We start from the raw sequence: 24,500 nt of genomic DNA on the forward strand, positions 1-24,500 counted from the left end.
TATTCTCTCAATGATGTGTAGTATTTTACCTCCTTGCAGATCATATGATGGATCTAACAGATAGACACTTAAATCGACCGCTAAAATACCCACTAAGGATTTGGGTTGAGTCTTTAGTTCTATGGTTACGGCTTCGCCTGGTTTTACCTGATTGGGTGCAGAAATGTCTACCTTAAAAAATAATTAGGCAAGAAATGAAAATTAATAACATATACAATTAATTTTGGTCGAAAAACAAATGTTTTATGCAAACGTATGATTTACGACATTTTCGACATGATGTCAAAAAAAAAATACATAAAATCGCTTCAGATTCTTCAATAATATATAAACTTTCTTAACTCCCTCCCAAGTAAATGTTATTAACTCATATTCCTGACAACACGACATTTTCGACATCATGTCAAAAACCTCTGAAATCTTTAAAAATCATCTTAGAATTTAACATTTAAATTTTTATAACATATATTTCTACATTTAAATATTTATAACATATATTTCTCACAAAATTATGATTTACGACATTTTTGACATAGTGTCAAAAACCTTAAAAGTGCATAAAAATAATCGCAGACTCTTCAATAATATCAACATTTATCAACATCCATTCACCCTAGTGTTAACACTTACCTTTCCCTATAACAATGTGATTTACGACATTTTCGACTTCATGTCAAAAACCTCCAAAATCCATAAAAATCACCCTAGAATTTACAACTTAAATGTTTATAACATATATTTCTCCATTTAAATATTTATAACATATATTTCTCACAAAAAATATAATTTACGACATTTTTGACACAATGTCAAAAAACTTTAAAAATGCATAAAAATCATCATAGACTCTTCTATAATATCAAAATTTATGAACATCCACCCACTCTGGTGTTAATACCTAATTTTCCCTACAACCATGTGGTTTACGACATTTTTGACATCATGTCAAAAACCTTCAAAAAATACATAAAATCGTCTATAATTTAAAAAAGTTTATAACTCCCATCCAAGTGGATGTTGTTAACTTATATTTCTGGCAACAATGTTGTCTATGACATTTTCGGCATCATGTCAAAAACCTCAAAAATTCATAAAAAATCCTAAAAGGGTCTCCAATAATATCAATACTTGCATAACCCATCCCACCCATCAAAATGTTGTACAATGTATTTCCCTACAATAATTTGGTTTACGACATATTCGACATAGTGTCAAAAACTTCAATTGATTAAAAACACATTATTAATATCTGTAATTTAACAGTAAATATATATGGATATTAATAACACATATTTTATACAAAATAATGATTTTCGACATTTTTGACATTATGTAAAAAACCCCAACTAATACACGAAAATTATCATAGTCTCGTTTATGATGTCAAAATTCCAACATATAAATGTTTATAAACTATATTCCTCAAAAAAAAAAAAAAAATAGCTTTTCGACATAATGTAAAAAACCTCCAAAATGCCAAAAAAGAAATATTATATGTCCCTGTAAGAATTCCGTAATATATAGATGATATATGCATGTTAACAATGAATATTTGATACACAAATTATGATATACGACATTTTTGACGTAATGTAAAAAACCTCAAATTTTTAATTAAAAAAATTACAGAAACATAAAAATCCCTTTAATATGTCAATTAAATACATATGGGTGTAAATAACTTATATTTTGTATAAAATTATGGTTTACGACATTTTTGACATAATGTCAAAAACCTCGAAAATACATAAAAATGACCATAGGCTCCTCTAAAATGTTAAATTTGTTGCAAATCCTACCCATCTCAATGTTAAAAACTCAAATTCGATACTACTTTGTGGTTTATGACATTTTTGACATAATGTAAAAAACCTCCAAAATCCATTAAAATCGTCATAGACTTTTTTATAATATCAAATGTTGTCTAAATCCCACACACCGTGGTGTTTATAACTTTTTCCCCTACAACAATGTGGTTTACGACATTTTCGACATAATGTCAAAAACCTTCAAAATACATCAAAATGATCATAGACTCCTCTACAATGTTACATCTTTTAACACTAGCCTTAAAATAACTTATTTTCCCTACAACAATGTGGTTTACGACATTTTCGACATAATGTCGAAAACCTCAAAAATTCATAAAACAAACATTTCAAATCCCCACAGTATGTCAGTAATACAAATATGATTGAAAATAACCCGTATTTTTTATAAAATCATGGTTTGCGACATTTACGACATAATGTCAAAAACCTCAAAAATTCATAAAACAAACAATTCAAATCCCCACAGTATATCAGTAATACACATATGATTGAAAATAACCCGTATTTTTTATAAAATTATGGTTTGCGACATTTACGACATAATGTCAAAAACCTCAAAAATTCATAAAAAAAACATTTCAAATCCCCACATTATGATTGAAAATAACCCGTATTTTTTATAAAATCATGGTTTGCGACATTTACGACATAATGTAAAAAACCTTAAAAATTAGACCGAAAAGTTACAGCTAACCTTATTTTCAAATTCCATTGGAAATGTGATCCTCATTTCACTATAACACAAGTTTCCCGCACCATCGACATAATGGACATAGACAAAGGCGTGCGGAACCATTTCTATAATGTGGCTGTGAGGATTTGTTGGCAACTCTATGTGATCCGTGTCAATAATATTGGAATGGACCACAATGGTGTAAACTAAATATGGCATACCGTTCAGCGATTGTATGTCAATTTTTACCGGACTACCTAATTGAGGGCCGAAAGGAAAAGGGTGAGAAGTGAAAGGGACATAATTTATTAGAGTATAATGGAGGGGAGGTTGGAGGTAAATAGATGTATAATTCACTTACACCTTATTCAATAATTCCAAGTTTAGAGGCATTTCCCTGACACTATCCACATAGGGTTCATTGGCAATCATATATGACGTTGTATAAATGGTGTTGCCATATAGCAAAATATAATTTGACTTTGAGTCATGCTCCAATTGAAATGTTGCCTCACCAGTCGCCTCCAAATAGGCACTGTAACTTCGGCCGCCATATTCCATAGTTAGGGGCTTGGTGTCTGTCTATTGTCTGACCTTTACCCTGCCAGTGACCTACACTTGCAAACGTTACCGTATGATAGAGAATATATATTTGATATGTATATTCACGAATATGTAAATATATCGATTCGGTTCCAGTTAGCCCGGTGAAATTTCCTGCCAGCTCTACTTCCATATTTAGGCCTCGGGCCTGCCGTACTAGTTCGCTATGATTCAGATGAAGTTCAACATTGAGTATAGTTTTTACATCAAATGCCTTTTCGAGGAGGACAACATGATCAGGGTATTGTATTAGACGTATTTTTTATCTGACCTTCAACGTATGTGTCAGCGATATATTGACCATAGATCAAGGGCCGTATCTAGCAGATTTCGAATAATATTTTAATCGGTTTCAATGTAAAGGCGAAATTCCGATAAGAAATCACGCTGAACATTTATCGATTTTCGAAGTTTGAACCTAATAACTCCACCAATATAGACACGGATTTGCCACGCACCCTTGTCGGGGTACTCAGATAATTGGAATTTGTTTTTGTAGGGTGACTAACTTTTTTCCATAGATCTCATATAAAGGAACCGCATCATTTTCGGTAATGACTGTAATTTATTCTTCTGCGTTCTGTGTCGAATGTGTCCGATATCGAAAATGTATACCAGGCCTATGTCAAGAGGCCTGGTATACATTTTCGATATTTTAAGGGGTTTAGTTGAATTTTTTAGCCTAAGTGGCTGTAATTTTGCACTCCTGGTTTTTGCAGGGTGAAAAACATAGTTGTTTCTATATGGGTCTAGGATTCCGCACACTTTTCGGTACTGTGAAAAACATAGTTGTTTCTATATGGTTCCAGGATTCCGCACACTTTTCGCTACTTTGAAGGTTTGAGTCGCATTTTCCAAACTAAGTGATTATAATTTTAGTGTTCCGAGTTATTCGATGCTGGAAACTATACATGGAAAATAATTAAATTATAGGTCCATGACAAAGACCCTCATATAAAGGGCCCACCCAATTTTCGATATTTTGAAGAGATTGTAATTTTAGTTTCCAGGTTCTTCCATGTTTTTGGCAGATAGGTCCCACCACATTTTCTATATTTTTTAAGAGTTTAGTCGAATTTTCCAACAGAAAGGGCTGTAATTTTTCATAGCGGTTTTTTAGGAGGCTATGCAGACAATTATAATTATAGGTCCACGTTTTCACACATTTCCCATAACAATGTTCCGCCCAATTTTCGATACATAAGATTTTTTTCGCAGAATTTTTTTAACCAATAGAGCTCTAATTTGCCGTTTCGAGATCTTGGAGACTGATATGATATACATCCCCTATAGAAATGATTTTTATAGCTCCACAAGTTCCCATTTTTTCGACATTTTAAAGGGTTGTGTTGCAAACGAAATGTAGGTCATTATAGGTTCATATTTCGACATAGCCCCAATATTCGGTATTTTGAAGATTTCAAGTCCACCCCCTTTGTAGGTATTTTAATGACCCTGAGCGCATGTGGCCATATTTTAGCATTACGAAGTGTTTGCAATTTGGGATGGTGAACAACATGACCAACATTTTTAACATAAGGTTCGGTTCCGCATATAGACATCACATGTCATTTTCGGTATGATGAAGGTCCTACACCAAATTTTCCAAATTTAGTATCTGTATTTTGTCATGTCATAACACCCAGACCTGACAGATTTTAGGTATTTTTATTGCCTAACACATTGTGAAAATTCTAAAAAAAATCGGCATGTTCGAAGTTTTTACTATTTCATGGTGGGTTTCCCCCCTAATTTTTTTGAAGTAAAATTTTTCAAAACATGGATATATTTCTCACTGGATATATTTCAATATATCTTACCATTATATCCACACGTATCGTATCGAAGGTCTCCAATGGTCTGGTATGTTCATCCAATAGAACCACACCAAATTGCACCTCATCCCACGGTTCATATATGACCTTATCTGTCTGTATGTAAATTTTGGGACCAGTGCCTGGAAATACAATCAGTTAACTCTCATTGCGGAATCGCATACCACTCAAACCCTCAACTATCAATCTATGCTGACCCCCGGTTAATTTTGACATTAGAAATGTTATGGCTGTACTTTCGAATGATTTTTAAAATATCTCCTTTTTCAGCTGATATTTAGGTCCTTCGAGGTGAACATTTATTTGTACCGGTTCCGGGGATTGATGTAAAGTTTACATAGTCTGTATAGTTTCGATTTGATTTAATATAATCAGGGGCTACTATCGAATAGTAACTGCAAGGGAGACAAAAAACAAAATTTAGATACACAAAATATTTAAAAAATCGCTAAATTACATTTGGTCCCCAGCGTAACATTGCCAAGTATAAATACAATGGTAATAATAAAGTGCTGCATTTCTTATGGCCAAATTTGTCCGAACAGCCTGAAAGTCTGCCAGTGCGGACTACAGATGCCAAACTAATTAGTATTTTTAAATTTTGTTCGATTCTGTAGTTATATTTTGTTTATAACATCCAATTCTAATTCTCGATCGAGAGATAACCTTTGTAATGCAATGCAGTTCGTCATTATCGTCGTGTGTCATTATTTATACAAATTTGTATATCCCGCATTTTTAGGAACAATATTGATTTGGCACGATTGTGTTTACTATCTAGACACTTGGCCATCTAGACACCTGGCCAGCTGACATTTGAACTTAGTTCGGTAAACACACGTTGGTGTTGGTCTTTGAAAAAAATATTATTTACAAAATACACGCTTCAGATTGTGATTCCAAAATGTTGTTTAAAATATCCACCCTGGGTTCAGATCGTCGAAGAAAACTCCATTCAACACGAATGATAAGGCCAGCTCTGCTGAAATGGCTCGCTTCAGCCCTGGAAAGACTTCCTTCACCTCGTTTTGAGAGACTCCCTTCGGCTCGTCTAGGGAGAGTCCCTTCAGCTCGTCTATGAAAGACTCCCTTCAGCTCGTCTATAAAGAGTCTCTGCTTCAGCCCGTCTACAAAAACTCCCGTTCAGCTCGTCTATAAAGACTCCCGTTCAGCTTGTCTATAAAGACTCCCGTTCAGCTCGTCTATTAAGACTCCCGTTTAGCTAGTCTATAAAGACTACCTTTCAGCTCGTCTATAAAGACTCCCGTTCAGCTCGTGTATGAAAGACTCCCGTTCAGCTAGTTTATGAAAGACTTCCGTTCAGCTCGTTTATAAAAGACTCCTGTTCAGCTCGTGTATGAAAGACTCCCGTTCAGCTCGTGTATGAAAGACTCCCGTTTAGCTCGTCTATGAAAGACTCCCGTTCAGCTCGTCTATAAAGACTCCCGTTCAACTCGTCTATAAAGAGTCCCTGCTTCAGCTCGTCTATAAAGACTCCCGTTCAGCTCGTCTATAAAGACTCCCGTTCAGCTTGTCTATAAAGACTCCCGTTCAGCTCGTCTATAAAGACTCCCGTTTAGCTCGTCTATAAAGACTCCAGTTCAGCTCGTCTATGAAAGACTCCCTTCAGCTCGTCTATGAAAGACTCCCTTTCAGCTCGTCTATGAAAGACTCCCTTCCAGCTCGTCTATAAAGACTCCCTTCCATCTCGTCTATAAAGACTCCCTTTCAGCTCGTCTATAAAGACTCCCTTTGAGCTCGTCTGTAAAGACTCCCTTTCAGCTCGTCTATAAAGACTCCAGTTCAGCTCGTCTATAAAGACTCCAGTTCAGCTCGTCTATAAAGACTCCAGTTCAGCTCGTCTATAAAGACTCCAGTTCAGCTCGTCTATGAAAGACTCCCTTTCAGCTCGTCTATAAAGACTCCAGTTCAGCTCGTCTATGAAAGACTCCCTTCAGCTCGTCTATAAAGACTCCCTTTCAGCTCGTCTATAAAGACTCCCTTTCAGCTCGTCTATAAAGACTCCCTTTCAGCTCGTCTATAAAGACTCCCTTTCAGCTCGTCTATAAAGACTCCCTTTCAGCTCGTCTATAAAGACTCCCATTCAGCTCGTCTATAAAGACTCCCTTCCAGCTCGTCTATAAAGACTCCCTTCCAGCTCGTCTATAAAGACTCCCGATCAGTTCGTCTATAAAGACTCCCTTTCAGCTCGTCTATAAAGACTCCCTTTAAGCTCGTCTATAAAGACTCCCTTTAAGCTCGTCTATAAATACTCCCTTTCAGCTCGTCTATAAAGACTCCCTTTCAGCTCGTCTACAAAGACTCCCGTTCAGCTCGTGTATGAAAGACACCCTTCAGCTCGTCAATAAAGACTCCCCTCAACTCGTCAATAAAGACTCCCCTCAACTCGTCTATAAAGACTCCCCTCAACTCGTCTATAAAGACTCCCGTTCAGCTCGTCTATAAAGTCTCTCTAAAGACTCCCGTTCAGCTCGTCTATAAAGTCTCTGCTTCAGCTCGTCTATAAAGACTCCCTTTCAGCTCGTCTATAAAGACTCCCGTTCAGCTCGTCTATAAAGACTCCCGATCAGTTCGTCGATAAAGACCCCCTTTAGTTCAGCTATATAAATACTCCCTTCGGACTTCCTTCAGCGCATCACCTAGAGAAAAATGAAAACACTTATAAGTAAGCAAGTACCCTAACCACTGCAGAAAATTCAAGGAGGCTTTGTTACTAGGCGACGCTAGATGGCAGCCTCAACACCGAGAACAGGCTACCTATCTGAAAGCCCTATGCCTCCAAAAGGATATATACGCAAAAACCATACGGACTTATTAAAAATATTATTTTATGGATTTTCAATAAAATATTTGTTCAGGATTTTTTTGAATATTTTTTTTTGCTTTTTTATTATTGCATTATTTTATTTCCTTCATAAATTTTTTTACATAATTTTTTTCATAAATTAAATTATTTGATTCTAATGTTAGAGTCAAGATCTGCTGAGGTTTTACTTGCTATATTATAAAATACCGTGTCGTGCCGAGTGGTATTATAATAATCATATACAATTATTGCCGATGGCTTCCGATTGATTACATCGTGAAGTTTATATGCCATCATATTGAAGCAATTCATTTCAGCGGCCATTATTCCATTCGTATAGACGATAACATTGGTTGCTGAATTTTTCATTTCTAACAAATCATCGATATCTTTTTCATCGGCACTGAATCCCGACGGTAGATTTACTTCCATTACCACCATATTTGTAGAGGTCGCATTCGCTCCAATAAAACTGAAACATATTTCCAATGACAATTCTCCGGGATTTAATAGTTCCACTTTCGGTTCGATTTGGAAATATTGAAAGGAATCCCTGTCCGCAATGTAATAGTGATAGTAGAATTGAAGAAAAATATTGCCCATGCCAGATACGCGAATTTCCATATTTCGTGTGGATTTGGGTAACTAAAAAGAGAGAGAAGACAAAAACAGACTGGGATATCGGCCTCCAAACTCTCCTCACATAGCTTACAGAGAGTGGCATAATTCAATCCATAAGGACATCTTTCAGACCTTTTATCACTTACCTCCTTGGTCTGTAAAACTTTGATATTATTTTCATCCACAATCATTTCACCAGCTTTCACAACCCCTTTGTCCTCTCCGAAAGATGTATAGTTTACCCGCACATTAACATTACCGCTGACCTTATATTTAATGGAATGTTGGACTAAGGCTTGCAATCCCACCACAGTATCCTGACTAGATTTGAATCCACCCTTGTAATTTCGTTGCTTTTCCAACCATTTAAAAGCTTTCTTAGAGTCCTCCTCACTGTAGCCAGTAGTCAGGAGGGCCATTAATACATATCCAGTTATTTCCACATCCTTAGCACTATTTCGATCACTTTGACTCCACCATATGGAATCATCGGCTGACTTCTTGTACTTCATCAGTTTATCCAAAATAATTTTCGAATTGTCATATTTTCCAGCCATTTGTAGGGTAACAGCTACTATGGACAAAGCATAGGCGTCGTTAATCCTATCCACATTATCATGCAAGAATCGTAGACCCTTTTCAATCACTGCTGAATATTTACGGCCAAATTTCTGAAATGAAAAAATACAGAGAGTAACTTATGAGAGTTTCTGTAGATCTTGAAGAATAAATTGAGGTCAGAAAATATCCCTGGACAAGGTGATGGTCCCTACGGACAAACTGAAGTCCAAGAGAGTCTCCAAAGATAAACTGAAAGTCTGGGAGTTCATACTGACGAACTGCATGAATCAAGGTCTCTATCAACGACCTGAAGGAAGTCGGCATAGTCGTGGTGATGGTAGTCTTTATAGACGAGCTGACGGGAGTCTTTATAGAGGAGCTGACGGGAGTCTTTATAGACGAGCTGACGGGAGTCTTTATAGGCGAGATGAAGGGCGTCTTTATAGACGAGCTGAAAGGGAGTCTTTATATACAAGCTGAAAGGGAGTCTTTATAGACGAGCTGAAAGGGAGTCTTTATAGACGAGCTGAAAGGGAGTCTTTATAGACGAGCTGAAAGGGAGTCTTTATAGACGAGCTGAACGGGAGTCATTATAGACGAGCTGAACGGGAGTCTTTATAGACGAGCTGACGGGAGTCTTTATAGACGAGCTGAACGGGAGTCTTTATAGACGAGCTGACGGGAGTCTTTATAGACGAGCTGAACGGGAGTCTTTATAGACGAGCTGAACGGGAGTCTTTATAGACGAGCTGAACGGGAGTCTTTATAGACGAGCTGACGGGAGTCTTTATAGACGAGCTGACGGGAGTCTTTATAGACGAGCTGAAGGGAGTCTTTATAGACGAGCTGAAGGGAGTCTTTATAGGCGAGTGGACGGGAGTCTTTATAGACGAGCTGACGGGATTCTTTATAGACGAGCTGAAAGGGAGTCTTTATAGACGAGCTGAAAGGGAGTCTTTATAGACGAGCTGAAAGGGAGTCTTTATAGACGAGCTGAACGGGAGTCTTTATAGACGAGCTGAACGGGAGTCTTTATAGACGAGCTGAACGGGAGTCTTTATAGACGAGCTGGACGGATGTCTTTATAGGCGAGCTGAACGGGAGTCTTTATAGACGAGCTGGACGGATGTCTTTATAGACGAGCTGGACGGGTGTCTTTATAGACGAACTGGACGGGAGTCTTTATAGACGAGCTAAACGGGAGTCTTTATAGACGAGCTGGACGGGTGTCTTTATAGACGAACTGGACGGGAGTCTTTATAGACGAGCTAAACGGGAGTCTTTATAGACGAGCTGGACGGATGTCTTTATAGACGAGCTGGACGGGTGTCTTTATAGACGAACTGGACGGGAGTCTTTATAGACGAGCTAAACGGGAGTCTTTATAGACGAGCTGGACGGGTGTCTTTATAGACGAACTGGACGGGAGTCTTTATAGACGAGCTAAACGGGAGTCTTTATAGACGAGCTGGACGGGTGTCTTTATAGACGAGTTGAACGCGAGGACGGGAGTCTTTATAGACGAGCTGAACGGGAGTCTATATAGACGAGCTGAACGGGAGTCTTCTTAGACGATCTGAAGGGAGTCCTTATAGACGAGCTGACGGGAGTCTTTATAGACGAGCTGACGGGAGTCTTTATAGACGAGCTGACGGGAGTCTTTATAGACAAGCTGAATGGGAGTCTTTATAGACAAGCTGAACGGGAGTCTTTATAGACGAGCTGAGCGGGAGTCTTTATAGACGAGCTGAACGGGAGTCTCTATAGACGAGCTGAAGGGAGTCTTTATAGACGATCTGAAGGGAGTCTATATAGACGAGCTGAACGGGAGTCTTCATAGACGAGCTGAACGGGAGTCTTTATAGACGAGATGAAGGGCGTCTTTATAGACAAGCTGAAGGGAGAGAGAATCAAAAAGATTTTATAGACGAGCTGAGAAGAGTCTCTATAGATTAGGCAAAGTTCACAGAGTCTTTATAGACGATATGAAGGGTATCCATAGATGATCTGACGGGATTATAGACAAAATGAATGGAGAGTAGCTGCAGAGCTTCTGTAGCTATGCAATATGTCACGCAGGGTCCATAGACGAGATTTTATTATAAAAGACTTGAAGTTAGGCCCCTAAAAATCGAAAATCTTTATCTGTACCTACCGAATCTTCCAGAAATGTCATCAAAACAAATGCCGTAAGCCCGAAACGATTCTGTTGTGCCGGATAAATTAAATATCCCGTATAAGGGAAACTGCCATCATCACGCTGAGTCTTGGCCAAATAGTCCAGATCATTTCCAATGACTTGTTTCTCAATGGTCGTGATATATTTTTGGGACTTGATGAAAAATCGTGTGGTGTATGCCGTCAACCAGGTACTTGGCTCCGCATCTTTACGCTGGCCAAACAAGCTATAGCCACCATTCTTATGGCGATATGTCAGCTGTTGTTGGTAACCCACTTCGATATATTGTTTTGCTTTGGCCACCAGTTTTGATTGTCGGTGATATTCACCCGTCGATTTCAGATACAGCAGTACCAAAACATTTGGAGCTAACTTTGCCATATTTTGTTCACCACAACCCGTGGGAAGATTCAACAAATCATTTAGATTTTCTAAGACCGATACCATTTGATCACCCACCACGGAAAGGGTTATAAATTCGGACTCAGGTACTATATGTTCGTCAATGGTAAGAGGTATTATTAGATCCCTGGGCTCGTTGGGTGTTACATTACAATATTGAGCCGTGTTAAATTCTTTGAGAATTCCTTCCGGTTCCACACGAAGTTTTTGTATTATTGCATCATTGGCGCGTAGGTTTGTGGCTGTGATTTTTAGGGTTATCTCCCCAATATGCCGGGGATTTATAAAAAATGAAATGGTGGCAACACTATTTGCAGCGATTGTCAAATGTTTACTATGTCTTCGATCCGACGAACCAACATCCTTATTGAAGATGGTAGATTCCATAAAATAGAATTCTTCTTTTTCATTGTAGAGGGTCACCTCGGTATCCACTTGTTCTTGGTTATGTCTGTTGGTCCATCAACAATTCCAAAGCCAGTTTTTTCGTTGACCGTAAATGCTGTGATCCGCCAGGTGGTAATTGTGTCCGGAATCTGTAGCGTAAGCTGAGTGGTGTCATTGGTGCTGCAATATAAAAAGGGAAATTATTTTATTGATTTTTTTGTGGGAGCAATCTCTCGATTGTCCTTACATTTCGTAATTCTCAAAAATCCAAGTTTCTGGAAAATTTTTACGAGATTTAAGAATTCGTGTTGGTACTGGGAGTATCATTGTTGGATCTGAAAATACCATAATATATAGTGTTTTTTTTTTTTTTTTTTGTAGTTCAGTAAAATGAATGTAGTTCAGTAAAAAAATGCACGCCTTGGATAGTCCTCGAAAAAATATTCTTAAAAAATCCACGCCTTGGATAGTCCTCAAAAAATATTCTTTAAAAAATGCATGCCTTGGATAGTCCTCGAAAAAATATTCTTTAAAAAATGCAAGCCTTGGATAGTCCTCGAAAAAATATTCTTTAAAAAATCCAAGCCTTGGATAGTCCTCGAAAAAATATTCTTAAAAAATCCACGCCTTGGATAGTCCTCAAAAAATATTCTTTAAAAAATGCAAGCCTTGGATAGTCCTCGAAAAAATATTCTTTAAAAAATCCAAGCCTTGGATAGTCCTCAAAAAAATTTTCTTTAAAAAAATCCAAGCCTTGGATAGTCCTCGAAAAAATATTCTTTAAAAAAATGCACGCCTTGGATAGTCCTCGAAAAAATATTCTTTAAAAAATCCACGCCTTGGGTAGTCCTCGAAAAAAATATTCTTCAAAAAATCCACGCCTTGGATAGTCCTCGAAAAAAATATTCTTTAAAAAATCCACGCCTTGGATAGTCCTCGAAAAAAAATATATATATACAATATATCAACATACCTAACAATGGAACGAATTCATAATGGGCATTTGTCATGGTTATAACACCGGATAATAGCCCCGGGTAGACCAAGGCTAAAAATGGAACACGACTAACATCATATTGCAGTGAGGACTATTCAAGGCGTGCATTTTTTAAAGAATATTTTTTCGAGGACTATCCAAGGCGTGCATTTTTTTAGAATATTTTTTCGAGGACTATCCAAGGCTTGCATTTTTTAAAGAATATTTTTTCGAGGACTATCCAAGGCGTGCATTTTTTTAAAGAATATTTTTCGAGGACTATCCAAGGCTTGGATTTTTTAAAGAATATTTTTTCGAGGACTATCCAAGGCGTGCATTTTTTAAAGAATATTTTTTCGAGGACCAAGTACTTAATATTACTAGACCCTTACCATTATATCAACACGTATTGGTTCGGATACCCGCAAAGGTCTTGTGTGTTCATCCAGTAAAACAACACGAAATTGCACAACATCTCCCGGTTTATATACGGCCTTATCGGTCTGTATGTATATTTTCGGACCAGCATCTGGAAATGCGATCAGACCACTCTCATTGCGGAATCGCATGCCGCTCAAACCTTCAACGATTAGTTTATGATCACCTTCGGATAATTTTGGTGGTAGAAAAGTGATGGCTTTACTCTCGAATGGTTTCAGGAACATATCCTTCTGCAGCCTAAATGCGGGTCCTTCGATGATCACATTAATTTTAACCGGTTCTGACGATTGATGTAAGTTAACAAACACTGTATAATTACGATTCGATTTAATGTAACCTGGGGACACTACCGAATAATAACTGGTGGGAGAGGGAAGAAAAAATTATTTCTGATGGATTTTTTTGGGAAACTCCTTTCGGTACCTTTGGCTTGTCACAAATAGGAAGCGGCCCAGTAGAATAGCAATATTTATTAGGAAATATTGCATTTTGAGAAACAAAGGACTGTCGATTCGAAGTGCAGATGTGCTACTAATTAGTATTCATAATATTCGCAGCTTTTATTTGTTATAATTGTCGCGTATGCTAATTCTCTGCCAGGAGATAACCTTTGTAATGCAATGTAATTCGCCACTATTATCGTGGGTCGGGTGACGTCTATTTCAGAAATTATCAGCACGGATTTCCCCTTCAGTGATTACAAACTATTAATTTTATATCAGTAAATTTATACTTGACGAAGGTTTGAACGTGGGTCCAACAATTCACGTGAGTACGATTATGCTGGACCTTGAAAAAATATTCTTTGAAAAATCCATGCCTATGCTGGACCTTGAAAAAATATTCTTAAAGACATCCATCCCTGTATGATCCTTGATAAATAGTATTTAAAAAATCGATGCCTGTATTGTTTCGTAAAAAAATATATATTTTTTAAATATCCACGCCAATTATAGTCCATGAATTAAATACCCTTCACCATCCTCCGCCCGCACCATAAGAAAGAAAACTTAATTTATTTATTGTTCTACAACTACGGCAAAAATACAAATGTATTTTTATTGAATTCAAAGTTCATTGCCATCTTGAGCTGCTTCTTTGTAAATATTATAGAAGACCGTATCGTGACGATTAACATCGTAATAGTCATAAACAATTATCGAAGTCGCTTTACGATGGACCACATCATGCATTTTATAGGCTAAAATATTTAAACAATTCTTGACATTTGCCTTTAGCTTCTCCGAATATACAATAATGGTTGTTGCGGAATTTTTCGTTTCGACCCTCTGGACAATTTCATTATCCATCAAATAATCGCTATCCTCTTCGTTGACACTGTACCCAGATGGTAGATTTATTTCCATGACAATCATATTTGTTGCCTCCGAGTTGGGTTCAATATAACTGAAACATATTTCCAAGGAAATTTCTCCGGGATTTAAGACCTCGACTTTGGGTTCGATTTGAAAATATTGAAATGTTTCAGCACCGGTGGTGTAATAGTGATAGGCCAATTGGAGTAGCGAGGTCCCCAGCCCGCTGATTTGAATTTCCACCAAGCGTGTTGTTTTGGGTAACTGGAAAAAATAAAGAAAGAAAAAGAAAAAAGAAAGAAAAGGAATATCGGAGATCAAAGATTGTTCTCTAAAGACCACTGTCTCAGAGATAGATCTAAAAAAAACCCATTTTCAACTTCATTTTATAAAGATTCCTTAACTCATCTGTAAACACGCCCTTCAGATAGTCGATAAAGACGATATAGACCGTCGATAAAATCACCCTTCAGAGCGTCGATAACACCGTCCTTCCTAACGTCGATAAAGACAACTTAAGTTCGTATATAAATACAGCCTGACATTACCTTGTCAAAAAGTCTCCATCCTTCCTATATACTCCCCACAGCTATACCGAGCTGACTCCCTCCAGCTCACCTATAAATAATCCCAGCTTCAGCTCGTCTATAGAGACTCCCTGCTTCAGCTCGTCTATAGAGACTCCCTGCTTCAGCTCGTCTATAGAGACTCCCTGCTTCAGCTCGTCTATAGAGACTCCCTGCTACAGCTCGTCTATAGAGACTCCCTGCTACAGCTCGTCTATAGAGACTCCCTGCTACAGCTCGTCTATAGAGGCTGCCTGCTTCAGCTCGCATATAGAGACTCCCTGCTTCAGCTCGTCCATAGAGACTCCCTGCTACAGCTCTTCTATAGAGACTCCCTGCTACAGCTCGTCTATAGAGACTCCCTGCTTCAGCTCGTCTATAGAGACTCCCTGCTTCAGCTCGTCTATAGAGACTCCCTGCTTCAGCTCGTCTATAAAGACTCCCTGCTGCAGCTCGTCTATAAAGACTCCCTGCTGCAGCTCGTCTATAAAGACTCCCTGCTGCAGCTCGTCTATAAAGACTCCCTGCTGCAGCTCGTCTATAAAGACTCCCTGCTGCAGCTCGTCTAGAAAGACTCCCTGCTGCAGCTCGTCTATAAAGACTCCCTGCTGCAGCTCGTCTATAAAGACTCCCTGCTGCAGCTCGTCTATAAAGACTCCCTGCTGCAGCTCGTCTATAAAGACTCCCTGCTGCAGCTCGTCTATAAAGACTCCCTGCTGCAGCTCGTCTATAAAGACTCCCTGCTGCAGCTCGTCTATAAAGACTCCCTGCTGCAGCTCGTCTGTAAAGACTCCCTGTTGCAGCTCGTCTATAAAGACTCCCTGTTGCAGCTCGTCTATAAAGACTCCCTGTTGCAGCTCGTCTATAAAGACTCCCTGCTGCAGCTCGTCTATAAAGACTCCCTGCTGCAGCTCGTCTATAAGACTCCCTGCTGCAGCTCGTCTATAAAGACTCCCTGCTGCAGCTCGCCTATAAAGAGAGATTCCATCACCTGGTCTATGGAGACTCCCATCAGCTAGACTATAGAAACTCCCTTCAGCTCATCTATAAAGGCTCTCTCCCTTAAAAATTTCCTTGTTCTCGCCTGTGAAGACTTAGCTCACCTGTAAAGACGCCCTCGCCCTTAATCTCGTCTAAATGAAAACGCCCTATTAGCTCACCTAAATATAGACCAACAAACTGACATTGCCTCAATTCACCTATATAAAAACGTCCTGCTTTCAATGCACCTATTATGACCTCATTTTATTTATTCTTTATTTCTTCCCTACTATGACCTCATTTTATTCTTCTTTTTTTCCATTCCCTTACCTCTTCCGTTTGTAGTACTTTGACATTATTTTCATTCACAATTATTTCACCGACTTCCAGCACCTGTCTATCTCCATCCATTGCTGTATAGTTAAGCAGGATATTAATGTCACCACCGGTCTTATATTTCATGGAATATTTAATTAAGGCCTGCAGTCCCACCACTGTATCCTGACTAGATTTGAATCCACCTTTTTCGTTACGTTGTCGGGTTAACCATTTAAAAATCCCCTTACAATCTTCCTCAGCATTACCAGCCTCTAAGAGGGCGATTAAGATATAGCCTGTGATTTCGACATCCTTTGCCTTGTTCCGATCATTTTGAGTCCACCACATCGAATCATTGTCCACCTGCCTTCGTGATAATAATTTGTCGAGAATCTTTTTGGAATTTGATTTATCTTTGGCCATTTGTAGGGTCACCGCCATAATGGAAAGGGCATACAGATCATTGATTTGGTCCAAATGTTCCTTGAGGAATCCTAGACCCCTTTCAATGGTTGTTGTGTAATTGCGGGCGTATTTCTTAAATGAAAAGAAAAGCAAATTTTTATGAACTATGGGCCAAGTTGTTCTCACCTGTTCCTCTATGAAAGTCATTAACACAAATGCCGTAAACCCGTAACGATTCTGTTGTGCGGGATAAATTAAATATCCCGTATAGGGAAAACTACCATCATCACGTTGAGCCTTGGCCAAATAGTCCAGACCACTTTCAATGATATGCGATTCCATGGACATGGTATATTTTAGGGACTTGATGAAAAATCGTATGGTATATGCTGTCAACCAGGTACTGGGTTCCGTATCTTTACGCTGACCAAACACACTATAGCCACCATTCTTGTGACGATAGGTCAGCTGTTGTTGAAATCCGATTTCAATGTAACGCCTTGCCTTCGCCACCAATTCTCGTTCTTTGTGATACTGACCCGTTGATCTGAGATACTGTAGCACCAGAACATTTGGAGCAAAGTTGGCCATATTTTGTTCTCCACATCCAGTGGGCTGGCGTAACAAATCATTCAGATTCTGTAAGACCGGTACCATATTATCACCCACTACGGACATGGTAATATATTCCGAATTGGGTATAATTTCAGCATCCGAAATATTTATGGGATATGAAAACTCAATCGGTGCATTTGGTACGACATTACTGAATACGGCCTCATTAACTTTTATCAAAATACCCTCCGGTTCCACACGAAGCATTTCAATGATGCCATCATTGGCAAGGGAATTTGTAGCCGTAACTTGAAGTCTGATCTTACCCACTTGCCGGGGATTTATTAAAAATGCAGTAGTGGCAACACTATTTGCAGCGATTTTCAATTTTCTACTACGTCTTTGATCCGACGAACCAACATCCTTATTGAAGATGGTAGATTCCATAAAATAGAATTCTTCTTTTTCATTGTAGAGGGTCACCTCGGTATCCACCGGTTCCTGCAGATAATTGTGTATTAGTATGGGTATGCTGACAATTTCACCACGTTTAACGGCATACGGTAGATTGAGGCTAATAAAAAAGGGTTGTATTGTCGTTATGTCGGTCGGTCCATCAACAATGCCAAAACCGGTTTTTTCGTGCACCGCAAATGCTGTGATCCGCCAAGTGGTAATTGTATCGGGGATATTAAGGGTTAGCTCGGTGGTATCATTGGTGCTAGAAGACATGAAGTGAAGTTATTAGTTTGAGGAATTTGAATCCCCCCATTTTCCTTACATTTCATAATTTTCAAAAATCCAAGTTTCAGGAAAATCTTTGCGAAATCTTAGCCTTGAAATATGAACCGGGCTGCGATCCGATGTAACTGGAAATACAAATACGGATTATAGAGATATTTGTCAGATTTTTATAACTGGTTGGCAACTACTTACAATGTAACGGTACAAATTCATAATGAGCATTTGTCATTGTTATAACCCCAGATAATAGACCCGGATAGACTAAGGCCAAAAACGGAAGACCGCTAACATCCTCCCGCAATGATCCAAGTATATCATCTTTATGCAGATCATATGATGGATCTAATAGATAAACACCCAAATCGACAGCTAAAATACCCACCAAAGATGCAGGTTGAGCTTTCAGTTCCAGGGTTACCTCTGCGCCGGGCTTAACACGTTTGGGCGCCATAACGGCAATCTGAAAAAAATGTATATTGACTAACATTTTAATAAAAATAATTTATAAATATTCGAAAAAAGAAACAAATTAACTGGTCAGTCGAAAATGGAATATATTGGTCCAGATATATAGCCTCCTATATAAAGGTTCCGCTTCGTGATCAGTGTGTTCAAGCTTGCAGCGTTTTTTTTTCAATCAAAAGGCTGAAATTTGGTATTCCGGATTACTGAAGCCTGAAAAACATCTGTGCAGAAAATTTTCAATTTAGGTCCATGTTTCGACATAGGCCCCATATAACGGTTCCGCCAATTTGTGGTTATTTTGAAGGTTTTAGTTTGCATTTTCCCACCGAGGCGACTATAATTTGATATTCCGGATTCTGGGAGGATGAAAAATATCTATGTAGAAAATTTTCAATTTAGGTCCATATTTTGACATAGCCTCAATATAAGGGTCCCATCCTATTTTTCAGTATTTAAAATTTTTTTTTGCGTCCATTTCCGACCTTTTGGACTGTAACTGTCCATGGGCTGTCACAGGTTCAGTAAATTACTGCCCCTTCGGTGGAAAAATGCGACTAAACCAAAAATCGGCGGAACAGTATTTTTGGTTATTTCGCAGGTTTTAGTCGGATTTTCCCACCGAAGGGACAGTAATTTTGGTATTCCGGGATCTTGGAGGTTGAAAAACATCTATGATGAAAAATTATCAATTTAGGTCCCTGTTTTGTCATAGCCTCCATATAAGGGTCCCACTCCATATTCAGTATTTTGAAGTTTTTTTGACGTCATTTTCCGACCGAATGGGCTGTAGTTTGACAGAACGGGTTCTGGGAAAGTGATAGACCTCATCGGTATATTTCCCATTTCTTGACATTGCCCCCTATAAAGGTCCCATTCCGTTTTGGCTATTTTGATGATTTTAGCCGCATTTTCAAACCGACGGAGCTATAAATCGGCATTCAGGGTTTTTGAAGGGTTTATTCTGAAAACTATCAATATTGGCCCATGTTTCGACATATTACCCATATAAAGGTCCCGCCAATTTTTAGCTATTTTTTGAAGTGTTTTTTTCGCATTTTTCCACCGAAGAGAAAACGCTGCGGGTTCTTGGAAGGTGCATAAAATGATCTATTTTATTTATAGGTCCATATTTTGACCCCATGTAAATGTCCCGCCACATTTCCGGTATTTTCAAGTTTTTAGTCGAATTATCCGACCGAAACTACCGTTACTTAGCATTTCGGATTCTTGGAGGGGGATAAATATCTCTGCAGAAAATGTTCGGCCCCAATACTGCTACCAAAATAACGGTCCCGACGCATTTTTGATTTTTTTTTTTTTTTTTTTTGAATTTTTGTGCGACATTTTATCATCTCTGCAGAAAATGTTCGGCATAGGTCCGCATTCTGATAAGGCCCCAGCAGCAACATGGCATCCCGTTTTCGTTATTTTTAGCCGTATTTTCCCACCGAAGTAGCTGTAATTTGGCTTCCCGTATTAATGGTGAATAAAAACAACGTATTTTCCGATTATTTTTTCAATATAGGTCCAAATGTTTAAACATCACCCATACAAAGGCCCCGTTTAATTTTGAAGCGCTGTTTTCCAATCTGAAGGTCATAAAACATAGTCTCCCAATAAAAGTCCCTACCGATTTATGTAAATTAAAATGCGGACCACAGGAGTCGGTCATGGCCGAACATTACGAAGTTTTCACCAGCGTACTTACCTTATTTTCAAATTCCAATGGAAATGTCAACTTCATTTCACAATAACGATAATTACCCTCATCCACATAATGGACATAGACAAAGGCGTAGGGTACCATTTCTATAGAGGGGTTAATTTCAATAACATGACGCCTTGGCTTCATGGGTAAATCAACGAATTCCGTATAAATAATATTGGCATGGGCCACAATGCTATACACCAAATATGGCATATCCTTTGGAGAGTTGACTTCAATTCGCACAGGTCTACCTAAAAGGGGTCTGCAGGAAATAGACTTAGGTTATTATAATAATTTACAAAAAATTTCCCTACTTACTTTGTCTCCAGTAGAGTTAATTTTAAATCGGTTTCCGTCTTATTACCCTTATACGGTTCATAGGCATAGATATTTGCCATGGTGTAAGTGGCATTTTGATAACGGAAAATATGATTCGAATTTGGGTCATGTTCAAATTGAAATATGGTCTCGCCATTTGCATCTAAATAGGCGCTATAATTTCTGCTGCCATGTTGCATAGTCACAGGTGTACTACTATCCTCAATATTTTCGTAGTTCCAAGTTCTAACGCTTGCCGTCAATTGATATGGCTTACCTTTGGCAAATAGAATGGTATTCGAATCCACATTAATAAAATAGGGATCATCATGAAGGCGAATAAATTGGGAATGATTTCTGATTTGTCCTGTCCATTTTTCCATTAAATCGACTCTCAGACGTATACCCCAGGCTTGGCGTATGAGATCGGTAACATTGAGTTTGAACTCAATATTGAGTAGATCTTTTATTTGAAACTCTTTTTCGTCCAACACAATATCCTTGGGTACCTGTACCAGTTGTGCCCGAACTTGACCCTCTACATATTTATCAAATGTATATTGGCCATAGACCCGGGCCGTTATTGTTATCGGATCTTCCAGAATAATATCACTTTGCGTTTCAATGTAGACACTAAATTTGGGCAAGATGTATTTTTGAACTTTTATCTGCTTCGTGGTCTCGAAATCAAAACGACCACTTAAATAGACTCGCAGATGCCATTCTCCCATTACAGGGTGTTCCGAAAGTTGAAATTTATTTTTATAGACTCCTTTGGTGAGGCGAATATCTTTGAATTGTTTCACACGATTATCATTGCCATCCTGAAAAGAAAGACAGAATTTTTAAAGAAAGACCAGGATAAGCGTGGATTTTCTAAAGAATGTTTTTTCAAGAACCAGGATAAAAGCGAATTTTGTAAAGAATATTTTTTCAAGAACCAGGATAAGAGCGAATTTTGTAAAGAATATTTTTTAGTACCAACAGAGGCGTGGATTTTTTAAAGATTTTTTTTCAAGGTTCAAAAGAGGCGTGGATTTTTTAAAGATTATTTTTTCAAGGTTCACAAGAGGCGTGGATTTTTTAAAGATTATTTTTTCAAGGTTCACAAGAGGCGTGGATTTTTTAAAGATTATTTTTTCAAGGTTCACAAGAGGCGTGGATTTTTTAAAGATTATTTTTTCAAGGTTCACAAGAGGCGTGGATTTTTTAAAGATTATTTTTTCAAGGTTCACAAGAGGCGTGGATTTTTTAAAGATTATTTTTTCAAGGTTCACAAGAGGCGTGGATTTTTTAAAGATTATTTTTTCAAGGTTCACAAGAGGCGTGGATTTTTTAAAGATTATTTTTTCAAGGTTCACAAGAGGCGTGGATTTTTTAAAGATTATTTTTTCAAGGTTCACAAGAGGCGTGGATTTTTTAAAGATTATTTTTTCAAGGTTCACAAAAGGCGTGGATTTTTTAAAGATTATTTTTTCAAGGTTCACAAGAGGCGTGGATTTTTTAAAGATTATTTTTTCAAGGTTCACAAGAGGCGTGGATTTTTTAAAGATTATTTTTTCAAGGTTCACAAGAGGCGTGGATTTTTTAAAGATTATTTTTTCAAGGTTCACAAAAGGCGTGGATTTTTTAAAGATTATTTTTTCAAGGTTCACAAGAGGCGTGGATTTTTTAAAGATTATTTTTTCAAGGTTCACAAGAGGCGTGGATTTTTTAAAGATTATTTTTTCAAGGTTCACAAGAGGCGTGGATTTTTTAAAGATTATTTTTTCAAGGTTCACATGAGGCGTGGATTTTTTAAAGATTATTTTTTCAAGGTTCACAAGAGGCGTGGATTTTTTAAAGATTATTTTTTCAAGGTTCACAAGAGGCGTGGATTTTTTAAAGATTATTTTTTCAAGGTTCACAAGAGGCGTGGATTTTTTAAAGATTATTTTTTCAAGGTTCACAAGAGGCGTGGATTTTTTAAAGATTATTTTTTCAAGGTTCACAAGAGGCGTGGATTTTTTAAAGATTATTTTCACAAGAGGCGTGGATTTTTTAAAGGTTATTTTTTCAACGACCAATAGAGGCGTGGATTTTTTAAAGATTATTTTTTCAAGGTTCACAAGAGGCGTGGATTTTTTAAAGATTATTTTTTCAAGGTTCACAAGAGGCGTGGATTTTTTAAAGATTATTTTTTCAAGGTTCACAAGAGGCGTGGATTTTTTAAAGATTATTTTTTCAAGGTTCACAAGAGGCGTGGATTTTTTAAAGATTATTTTTTCAAGGTTCACAAGAGGCGTGGATTTTTTAAAGATTATTTTCACAAGAGGCGTGGATTTTTTAAAGGTTATTTTTTCAACGACCAATAGAGGCGTGGATTTTTTAAAGATTATTTTTTCAAGGTTCACAAGAGGCGTGGATTTTTTAAAGATTATTTTTTCAAGGTTCACAAGAGGCGTGGATTTTTTAAAGATTATTTTTTCAAGGTTCACAAGAGGCGTGGATTTTTTAAAGATTATTTTTTCAAGGTTCACAAGAGGCGTGGATTTTTTAAAGATTATTTTTTCAAGGTTCACAAGAGGCGTGGATTTTTTAAAGATTATTTTTTCAAGGTTCACAAGAGGCGTGGATTTTCTCAAAGTATATTTCTTCTTACCGTAATATCAACCCTTATTGGTTCCGATATCTTCAACGGCCTCGTGTGTCGATCCAGCAGCACAACTCGAAATTGCACCACATCACCAGGTTTATAAACTGCTTTATCGGTTTGTATGTAAATTTTCGGACCACCACTTTCAAATGCCTTTAGAGTCGTTTCGTTGTAGAATCTCAAACCGCTTACCCCCTCAATAATTAATTTATGTTCACCAGATGATAATTTTGGTGGAAGAAATGTTATCGCCTGACTTTCAAATGGTTTTAAAAATAATTCCTTTTCAAATCCGTATGTGGGTCCTTCGAGGTAAATATTTATTTTAACCGGTTCGGATGATTCATGCAACGTAATGTGTACCGTATAGTTGCGATTTGATTTAATATAGCCGGGAGCAATTAGAGAATAATAGCTGGCGAAGAAGAAGAAGAAAAATTGAAGAAAATTTCATATTTTTTATAAAGCGGAATATTTTGTTAGAGGATTGGAGGGCATTTTAGGCCAAATTTAGAATTTACCCTTGACTAGTCACAAATATAACACAAGCGAATAAATAAGCGATTTGTATTAATAACTGTGGCATTTTGTTTATTGAATTTGCGGTTTTTGCGGAACCAGTCCGTCTATCTCGTCCGACTGCAGATGCACAACTGATAGCTAATCACAAGGGAGACCATTGTTTTGATTTCTTGACACCGGTATATATTTTGCAATAGACAACTATAAAAAATATACATATTTAATAAACTAGAACATCGATTAGTTTTGAAAAACAAATTTGATTAAATTATGGAATTTCTATCAATGCAGTGCAGTTTTTGTCCGGAGTGACGAATTGTTTTTCCCAATGAGAGAGAGAGAGAGTAAGCTGAACTTCCTTAATGAAATATGAGTTTCAAAACTATTCTTTTTTTTTTGGTTTAGGATTGCATTTTCTGCGACATTTTACTCAGAGCCCAGTTGATACGATGTCAATAAAAAGAGCCGGGCCCATGTCTCTACCATATTGTCTCATTCCGTTTGCGACACCCCGAAACAATCGTTAGAGTCTCCATAGATTATATACACATTCGTGATCTGAATTGTAATATTTAAGATTGAAACGTGATGTTTAGTGAAAGTTCCGAATATGTTCGGTAAAAGGCATCG

General features: G+C 37.7%; 3 protein-coding genes across 3 annotated transcripts; all 3 read right to left on the minus strand.

The window, feature by feature from the left end:
* Positions 1–5,314: 5,314 nt before the first annotated feature.
* On the minus strand, positions 5,315–13,825 carry LOC133321480 (thioester-containing protein 1 allele R1-like). Its single transcript, XM_061530571.1, has 9 exons — positions 13,761–13,825; positions 13,289–13,697; positions 12,894–13,008; positions 12,168–12,195; positions 11,957–12,100; positions 11,108–11,840; positions 8,538–9,062; positions 8,044–8,415; positions 5,315–5,338 (listed from the first exon to the last, which is right to left on the minus strand). Exons 1-9 carry the CDS (start codon positions 13,823–13,825, stop codon positions 5,315–5,317), a joined length of 2,415 nt encoding a protein of 804 aa, XP_061386555.1.
* A 579-nt stretch (positions 13,826–14,404) lies between these two features.
* On the minus strand, positions 14,405–18,038 carry LOC133321481 (thioester-containing protein 1 allele R1-like). The gene is made up of 5 exons (XM_061530572.1): positions 18,024–18,038; positions 17,110–17,979; positions 16,767–17,055; positions 16,531–16,721; positions 14,405–14,917 (listed from the first exon to the last, which is right to left on the minus strand). The coding sequence occupies exons 1-5, from the start codon at positions 18,036–18,038 to the stop codon at positions 14,405–14,407; spliced, it is 1,878 nt and encodes a 625-aa protein (XP_061386556.1).
* Positions 18,039–18,406: 368 nt separating this feature from the next.
* LOC133321482 (thioester-containing protein 1 allele S3-like) lies at positions 18,407–23,934 on the minus strand. The gene is made up of 5 exons (XM_061530573.1): positions 23,870–23,934; positions 23,355–23,763; positions 20,714–21,537; positions 20,396–20,657; positions 18,407–18,682 (listed from the first exon to the last, which is right to left on the minus strand). Exons 1-5 carry the CDS (start codon positions 23,932–23,934, stop codon positions 18,407–18,409), a joined length of 1,836 nt encoding a protein of 611 aa, XP_061386557.1.
* Between the last annotated feature and the right edge of the window lie 566 nt (positions 23,935–24,500).

This window comes from Musca vetustissima, unplaced genomic scaffold (assembly GCF_032173495.1).
Source record: "Musca vetustissima isolate MV318-11 ecotype Yass unplaced genomic scaffold, APGP_CSIRO_Mvet_v1 utg18775, whole genome shotgun sequence".
In the NCBI taxonomy this organism is placed as follows: domain Eukaryota; kingdom Metazoa; phylum Arthropoda; class Insecta; order Diptera; family Muscidae; genus Musca; species Musca vetustissima.

What these genes read in the sequence shown, in the direction of transcription:
- LOC133321481 (XM_061530572.1), bottom strand. An exon ending in TGGTAATGCTGAGGAAGATT is followed by an intron (nt 16,722 to 16,766) that starts GTAAGGGGATTT and finishes GTAACGAAAAAG; the next exon opens with GTGGATTCAAATCTAGTCAG. An exon ending in AAGTACTACAAACGGAAGAG is followed by an intron (nt 14,918 to 16,530) that starts GTAAGGGAATGG and finishes TATTTTTTCCAG; the next exon opens with TTACCCAAAACAACACGCTT.
- LOC133321482 (XM_061530573.1), bottom strand. Translation starts at nt 23,934, where the DNA reads ATGCCACAGTTATTAATACAAATCGCTTATTTATTCGCTTGTGTTATA. An exon ending in ATATTTGTGACTAGTCAAGG is followed by an intron (nt 23,764 to 23,869) that starts GTAAATTCTAAA and finishes CTTCTTCGCCAG; the next exon opens with CTATTATTCTCTAATTGCTC. An exon ending in CAATAAGGGTTGATATTACG is followed by an intron (nt 21,538 to 23,354) that starts GTAAGAAGAAAT and finishes CTTTCTTTTCAG; the next exon opens with GATGGCAATGATAATCGTGT.
- LOC133321480 (XM_061530571.1), bottom strand. Translation starts at nt 13,825, where the DNA reads ATGCAATATTTCCTAATAAATATTGCTATTCTACTGGGCCGCTTCCTA. An exon ending in CAATACGTGTTGATATAATG is followed by an intron (nt 13,009 to 13,288) that starts GTAAGGGTCTAG and finishes CGCCTTGAATAG; the next exon opens with TCCTCACTGCAATATGATGT. An exon ending in TGACATTTCTGGAAGATTCG is followed by an intron (nt 9,063 to 11,107) that starts GTAGGTACAGAT and finishes TTTTCATTTCAG; the next exon opens with AAATTTGGCCGTAAATATTC.